General features: G+C 41.4%; 2 protein-coding genes across 5 annotated transcripts; one reads left to right on the forward strand and one right to left on the reverse strand.

Moving 5' to 3' along the window:
- Positions 1-1,903: 1,903 nt before the first annotated feature.
- On the forward strand, positions 1,904-3,745 carry LOC146644447 (uncharacterized). Of its 2 annotated transcripts, XM_085396754.1 has the most exons (3): positions 1,904-2,191; positions 2,508-2,643; positions 2,926-3,745. In XM_085396754.1, exons 2-3 carry the CDS (start codon positions 2,530-2,532, stop codon positions 3,676-3,678), a joined length of 867 nt encoding a protein of 288 aa, XP_085252880.1. In that variant the 5' UTR covers positions 1,904-2,191; positions 2,508-2,529; the 3' UTR covers positions 3,679-3,745. The 2 variants fall into 2 exon arrangements, with proteins under 2 accessions (XP_085252880.1, XP_085252879.1); XM_085396753.1 differs by lacking the exon at positions 1,904-2,191 and having other exon boundaries at positions 2,435-2,643.
- A 717-nt stretch (positions 3,746-4,462) lies between these two features.
- On the reverse strand, positions 4,463-6,886 carry LOC146644448 (uncharacterized). 3 transcript variants are annotated; one of them, XM_085396752.1, is made up of 5 exons: positions 6,668-6,886; positions 6,242-6,333; positions 5,669-5,863; positions 5,504-5,580; positions 4,463-5,253 (listed from the first exon to the last, which is right to left on the reverse strand). In XM_085396752.1, the coding sequence occupies exons 1-5, from the start codon at positions 6,816-6,818 to the stop codon at positions 4,614-4,616; spliced, it is 1,155 nt and encodes a 384-aa protein (XP_085252878.1). In that variant the 5' UTR covers positions 6,819-6,886; the 3' UTR covers positions 4,463-4,613. The 3 variants fall into 3 exon arrangements, with proteins under 3 accessions (XP_085252878.1, XP_085252876.1, XP_085252877.1); XM_085396750.1 differs by lacking the exon at positions 6,242-6,333 and having other exon boundaries at positions 4,465-5,253; positions 5,669-5,757; XM_085396751.1 differs by lacking the exon at positions 6,242-6,333 and having other exon boundaries at positions 4,467-5,253; positions 6,668-6,827.
- Positions 6,887-7,503: the final 617 nt, after the last annotated feature.

A 7,503-nucleotide genomic window follows, 5' to 3' on the forward strand; every position in this document is an offset into this window, starting at 1 on the left:
TTAGAATCACAGTGGAACAAATACTCTTTTATGAGGTTGTATCCATTATACAGTTCTGCTCGACCAGATTATTAATAAGTCCAGTGGGAAGAAGTGACGGGGTCACACTGGTCTGCTCTGTATATGGGAGAATTTAAAACAATGTCTTTAATCTTTTCTGTAAAACAACTTGCCCTCTCTGGCTTTACCAGGCACAATCGTTTGTTTGGGAATCCTATAAACTCTCTATAAGCTTCTGTTCCTGTTTCTTTTCACATGTATTTCTATTCTATTTGATTAGCAGCAAGAAAAGAGACGTGAGACTGATTAAAAGAAGGAAAAAAGAAAAAGGGAGGAAAAAGTACAACAAGCCTCGTCTGTAACAAAACACGTTCAGAGACCAAACACGTGATATGGTTACATATGTGTGGGATTAAACATGAGAGGGAGAAACACAGAAGACCTGGGTCATCAACACGGTGGGTCAGGTTACTTGAAAATAGTAATTAGTTACTGATTAATTCTCCAAGAAAGTAATCCCATTATTTTACCGATTCCTTATTTTCAAAGGTAATTAGTTACTTTATTAACTAGTTACTTTTTAAAAACCTGAATGTGTAATAAAGCAACAGACATTTTTCTGCATAATCCATCATATGAAACTGAATGAAAGTCTTTTGCGAGGCCACAGGTCACCGCGCCCATTAATCAGCACTAATCAGTGGAAATGATCAGTGGGCACCAGACAGTCACATTCTGTCTCTGGCAGGGAGGTCAGGGCTCTGCTGGGTTCTTCTACAGCAAACTCACTCATCCATGTCTTCATGCTTTGTGCACAGGAAGTAGTGTTCTTCTGGCCAAATGGAGACATGTGAGTCATTACTCAAGAGAACACACTGGCTCTTAGTGATGTAAGGCATGGATGCAGCTGCTCGGCCATGGAAGCCCACCCCATCAAACTCTCTGTTCTGATGAAGTTTGGAGGTCTGTGGTGACTCTGCAGAAAGCTGGAAACCTCAGCATCCACCGACCCTCCTCTGTGATTTCACATGGCCTGGCCCTGTGTGGCTGTTGTTTCTAATCAGCTCCACTTTTTTTTATAATTGTTCACTGTGGAATATTTAGTGTGGAAATGTCACAACTGGACTGGTGCACAGGTGGCATCCTATCACAATCCCACGCTGGAATTCACTGAGCTTGTGAGAGCGACTCATTCTTTTACAAACGTTTGTAGATGCGCTCTGCATACCTGGGGACTTCATACACCTGTGACCCTGGAAGTGACCGGAACACCTGAGTGCACGTGAGACAGGTGAGTGAATCCTTTAACTCATTTAAGGCAGGACCATGCTTTAATGGAGGGGAATCTTCCCATGAGTGATAAAACTTTCCAGTCTGTCAGTAGTAAGATATTAGTTTTTCCTGCATTTCTATCTTTCCAGCTTCCCCAAACACATGTAGTGATGTTTCTTTGTTTTAACTTTCCAAATGTGTGTGTACAGTGGGGCAAAAAAGTATTTAGTCAGCCACCGATTGTGCAAGTTCCCCCACTTAAAATGATGACAGAGGTCAGTAATTTGCACCAGAGGTACACTTCAACTGTGAGAGACAGAATGTGAAAAAAAAATCCATGAATTCACATGGTAGGATTTGTAAAGAATTTATTCGTAAATCAGGGTGGAAAATAAGTATTTGGTCACCTCAAACAAGGAAAATCTCTGGCTCTCACAGACCTGTAACGTCTTCTGTAAGAAGCTTTTCTGTCCCCCACTCGTTACCTGTATGAATGGCACCTGTTTGAACTCATCATCTGTATAAAAGACACCTGTCCACAGCCTCAAACAGTCAGACTCCAAACTCCGCCATGGCCAAGTCCAAAGAGCTTTCGAAGGACACCAGGAAAAGTATTGTAGACACTTTTTGAGTGGAATGGCTATAAAGTTGAACCACCGCGGCGTAGTGTTTGGGAGAGAACGGAGCGACGCCCTGAACTAGTTCCTCCTGACGATCAAGAAGAGCACAGTCTTACAAGAGATCATGACTACTGCTCAGTCCCTGAGCCGTCTGCATTGGACATATCAGCATCAGCTGCAGAAGACCTGTCCGAAGACGTGGAGACTCTGAGGAAGGAAATACAGGAGTTACGTGTCCAGCGAGAATTTGGGTTACAGCGTTTTGCTGGCTCCGACACTGACATCCGATTCTATACCAGGTACATCTAAGTTCTATTCAAGCTAACTGTTTAAAATATACCAAGGTCACCATCAGTTAAATTTAGAAAGTTTTTCCAGTCTTAATGAAAACAAAATAGATATTTACTTTTTCTCTGCTGATTGTATGTTTTATGTAGATGCTTTAGTATTTAAACGATATCCTAATGCTACAGGTAAAATACAACACCAAATACTCTTAATCAGACTATTTTATACAGCATTTCATTAGCATATTTGTCACAGTTCACATTATTTTTATGTCAGTGTGTAATGTTAATTAATGATTGACACGATGTATGGCTCTCTCGTGAATAGATTTCCAAGCTATGATCATTTGATGGCATTCTGGGTTTTGATTGAGCCTTGCATCTATAAAATGATCCGGGTTTCAAGAGCCAAGTCAGCTGCCAATCGGAACGAAGAAGTGTTGACACCTGCACGCACATCAACAGTAGGTTATGGGTTTGTTGGTAGTTAGAACTAGAGGTGTAATGTTATTGTATTTATGTACAATAACATTACATTATGTACAGTAGCATACATACACAGGTGTATGTATGCTAGACTCAGTATCCTTTACATACATACACCTGTGCACTACAGCACCTCATTGTTTACCCCATGGTACAGTATGGTATGCCTAACCATTACAAAACATTTAGCCAAGAAAAGAATAATTTTACTAGTTCATAGCTTAAGGAGTAACATTTTCCCTTTTGTTTTCACCTTCCAGAGGCAGCTGCTACAGCCAATTGATGAGTTTTTTCTTTTCCTGGTTTTCCTGTCAGTTGGTTTGAAGGAGAGGGACCTGGCACACCGATTTAACATACACCAGTCCACAGTGAGCCGCATTATTGCAACATGGACAAATTTTCTTGCCACTGCACTGGGGTCTCAGTGCATCTGGCTTACACGTGAAGAAGTGCAAGCTTACCTCCCTGAGGAATTCAAAGATTTCTCAGACACCCAGATGATCCTTGACTGTACAGAGCTGAGGTGTCAGACACCATCCTCACCACTTCTCCAAAGTGAAATGTACTCTTTGTACAAATCCCACTGTACGATGAAAGCCCTGGTTGGCATAGCTCCACATGGTCCAGTGACATTCATCTCTAATCTGTATGCTGGTTCGGTTAGTGACAAGGAACTATTCAAACAATCAGGCATTGCTGAGAAGTTGACTGAAGACATGGCAGTGATGGTAGATAAGGGCTTCCTAATCACTGATTGTTGTAAATGCAAAGTGTACTGCCCACCTTTTCTATCTAAGCAGAAGCAGATGCCAGCATACCAGGTTAAGGAGACGCAGGCCATAGCCAGACTCAGGGTACATGTGGAGCGAGTCATTAGGAGGATCAAACAGAACAAACTTTTTGATAGCATCATTACCATGTCACATGTTTATAATATCAACCAACTGTTTGCAGTGGCATGTATGCTGTCAAATTACCAGAACACAGCATTAGTTAAAAAATGGGTTAAGTGAGACAAGATGGATTTTTCCCAAGACACCAGTGCCAGTACAAGTAACTTATGGAAAATGACCTGCAGCTGAGGCCACTACAGTTGAATTTCTTCCTTCTCAGCTGACAATACTTGATTACAGAACTGGTACTTGAGTGCTGATAGTTGAGTTTCAGTTATTGATAATTCAAATTCATTGCAAATGTTTAATGTTAATAATACTGTTTAATTATACTACTATTATTACTATTCAGATTCAACAAAACTATTTATCAAAATTATAAAGTAAATCACTAAATCGTTTTAAAACCATAAGTGACATTGAACTTTTGTAACATCAAAAATACCATTTGTCATTTTCTACAGTTCAGTTATTGTCTAAATGTATATCAGTATGCTAGGCATGGAGTTTTAAATACTTACCATGTAAATACGTTCTGCACAAATTCAATGTTTTAATGTGTGTTTTTAAAAATTAAATTGATGCCATTGCTTAAATAACAGTTTATTGATGTCACATAAAAGTAACATGTAACAACAAAAGAATTCATGAAATATATTGAAAATAAAACATCAGTTATTTTGTTCCAGCCTGAAGGATCTGTTTTTCTTTTTGCTGTTTTCACTGTTCATTTTTTCAAACAAAGGTATCTTGGCATATATATGTAAAAAAAGAAATAGTCTGCCTTTTCTCTGATTGCATTGTGCACATCTGTATCCATGTATATTCTTTGCACTAGGTAGTCCTCTTGTGCCCACACAACAAAGTCACACCACTGCATCCCACTGATGAGCAGTTGTCCTTGCACCTGCCAGTAATATGCGTGGCTCTTTTTTAGTTTAGGGGTACCACATTCCATCTGCACATATTTGCAGTCAATAAAGTTTTGTACATTGGGACATTTGAATTCGACGAAGCCAAACTGGGGGTATTCATTGGGGTCAAAAACAACACCATCAGGAGATGCAGCAAGCAATGGGGTGAATGACCAGACCACAGGGTGAGTAGTTAACATTCATTAGCCTACTATACTCTGCTGCTATTGCAGGCTCCATCTCAGTTCCTCTCCTCATGTCTGCTGTCTGCCTTGTTCCCTTCAATATACGCTCTGCTAGTGACTCGGCCGAGCTCTGGCCTCTGACGTGACACACCTCCCGAAACCTAGAGGCAGTCACTCTGGGCCTTCGGAGCTGATGCCACTCAGACGAAGAGCTTTGCTCACGTGTAGCTTCCTCTATTTTGTGAGCCATTTCCAGAGTTACAGACAAGCTTTTCAGATGCAGAAGCTCTTCTTCTGAGCACACAAACACACAATCTGATGGCAAGATGTCATACCCCTCCAGAGGCAAGTGCGGTGTTGGTGGTGCATCGCGGTGTAGTGTGATGTACCAGGTTGTCAAAACCGGCTGCTGATATGACAGAACACTGCCCTCCTGCACCAGCCCAAAGGCACTTTCCACAAGGGGCTTGTCAGGTCTCATGTTCATTGTGGTCACAAGTGGCCTGTCCTCAATATTAAATTTTGCATATGCCTCCGTTATTCTGAACAAGCAGGGATCTGGTAACGGACCCACCATGCCTCTGTAGAAGCCACTCCTAAAGAAAACATCAATGACAATAATGTAAGGGAGAAGGTTGTTATACTGAACAACAACTAAACTAAAAACTAAAAGGTGTAAAACAGTGGTGCATAAGTTAGAGACTGGGATGTACATGACTGAGTTAGCCGTCTTCAGAAAGTGTAATGTTGTATGTAAATTAATACCTATTCTGACACATGTATGTATGAAAAAAATAGCAACATACATTTGTAACACGTGAAACCAAATTTTACAAATGTAATTACCGTACTCCAGTCTGGGCCATCCTATTTGGTACTGGCTTAGTGAAGATCATGGAGTTGATGGGTCCTGGCCTCACACCCTAACAGAAGACACATTTACTATGGATGGTGTTGCTGTTCATATGTAAACATGGACTAATTCAAAAACTTTAACCTCATTTAAATTACCACTGTCCGTGGCTTGTGCCATTGCTGTTCAGATTCCGTGCAGCTATGCACAGGGGGGACAACCGGCACTCTGAGTTGTGAGTAGTGTGCTGTTTGGAAGAGCAATGCCACTGTGTGATTGCACATAACAGCGCCTGCCACACAGGAGCACTGGCTATGTGTCAGTATCACCGGCGATGAATCCAGAAGCTTAATCTAAGAAGAAAGAACGAAAATTAAAAATGTAACATCTTCATGGAAGAGCTGAACAGGAACATAGTTCAGTGTTATGGTTACGTACCCTCCTGAATGCTTAGTGTTTCCTTCTCTCCCTATTAAAACAACTTAACCATGCTTGATAACTGTAATAACTTAGATTGTGTATATTTGCAGTATTAACTTGTTGTCAAATGTTTCTGATCACCCAAACACACGTTGATTTAACTATCTGACTAGTCAAATTAGGAGTGATAAAGCAGGGAGACAAGGAAAACATTCAAGTTGATGGGCCTTTAGGAATGAACTTAACTAATGCTTAAATGAACTGAACCCCACTGAACGGGGATTAACAACTTTACACAGCTTCCTGCCTACACTTAGTCTGTGTGGTGCCTCACTCTTCCTCATCGACCTGTAGCACAGGGCTCTCACACCGACCTCCCCTGACAACCTGTCTTTATTGGACACTGAATAAAGATACAAGTACCATTAGCATTATTTCTGTATTACTCATTTCAGCATGTCTTAAACATATATATTTTACACTTAGCAAGAGTAGCATTAGGTAGTTAACTACCTCCATAGTTAGCCAACTACCTAACGCCATTATAACAGTGTCTAACTACAAAAGTGACATTAGTTAAGAAAACCTCAACTATAGTTTAGGACGACATAAAACACCGTTTAAGAAAACATGTAATGTAGAGAACTGACATCAAATGAAGGACATAGCGGAGTAACGTAGTGTTTGCATTTGACGTTAGCTAGCGTTTCTTTGTCGGTTAATTTACGTTTTCTTACCTTCGTAGTTGTGTATATATGATGCAGCATATAACTTAAATCCTTTATCTAATTTGCTGGCGGGGGTAGTCGTCACTCTGCAAATCCGATGAACATCGGTGATGTTCAATTTTGGGAGCTCTTGTAGGCAGCGAGTGTAGAACGTCGCCATGGTTTAACCGCACCGGAAGCACTGGGGCAGGACTACATAGAACGCGGAAGTGTTAGTGCAAGTAGTCCATTAACGCTTTGTTTGAAAACATAATTCCCAGCCCCTCTCCTGCTTTGTGACCAATGAGCTGACAGCACACTTACGAGTATGACAATTCAGATTACCGCTCATCTCATTGGTCGAGGAAAGGTCGCTTACGGAGAAAATACCAGAAGACAACAGATGACCACAACAAGAAGCATGGCCAACAGGGAAACAAACGCCGACACTGCGGTGCAAGTCTCGGACGACAGTACACCTAAAGCTGGGCAAACACTGTGCGATTTTTTCAGTCGCGTTATTCAGCTCCTGCTCAAACTGCACGATTGACTCGCAGGGGTTAGAAGTTCATAGGTCACGATGCAGGTCTCACACTATACCGCCCGATGCTCTGATGCGACCTGAGTGCTCACACTGTGCCTCCATAACATGAAGGTTATAACAGAAAATCTGTCGCGCTCTCTGTCTTTCACTCACACAGACACACCACCACCATCAACTTTGCTAAATTGCTAATGAAAAACATTGATCGGGCAGCTGTGACTGAGCAGCAGTGTCGATCCAACTATTTTCACGGTTGTGTGCCTCCATTGCTTGTGTCCAGATCACACGCTGCACAGCCGTGCTGCTCCATCTTTTACACCAA

The sequence above is a fragment of the Rhamphochromis longiceps genome, linkage group LG22 (genome assembly GCF_057381845.1).
Source record: "Rhamphochromis longiceps isolate RC_006_pf linkage group LG22, R_longiceps_female_GT1.1, whole genome shotgun sequence".
NCBI lineage: Eukaryota > Metazoa > Chordata > Actinopteri > Cichliformes > Cichlidae > Rhamphochromis > Rhamphochromis longiceps.

Bases quoted from the DNA above. Each gene is read 5' to 3' on its own strand.
- LOC146644447 (XM_085396753.1), top strand. From the start codon at position 2,473: ATGATTGACACGATGTATGGCTCTCTCGTGAATAGATTTCCAAGCTAT. The intron at 2,644-2,925 runs GTAGGTTATGGG...TTCACCTTCCAG, and splicing joins CACCTGCACGCACATCAACA to AGGCAGCTGCTACAGCCAAT.
- LOC146644448 (XM_085396752.1), bottom strand. From the start codon at position 6,818: ATGGCGACGTTCTACACTCGCTGCCTACAAGAGCTCCCAAAATTGAAC. The intron at 6,334-6,667 runs GTAAGAAAACGT...ATCTTTATTCAG, and splicing joins ATATATACACAACTACGAAG to TGTCCAATAAAGACAGGTTG. The intron at 5,581-5,668 runs GTAATTTAAATG...GTCTTCTGTTAG, and splicing joins GGCACAAGCCACGGACAGTG to GGTGTGAGGCCAGGACCCAT.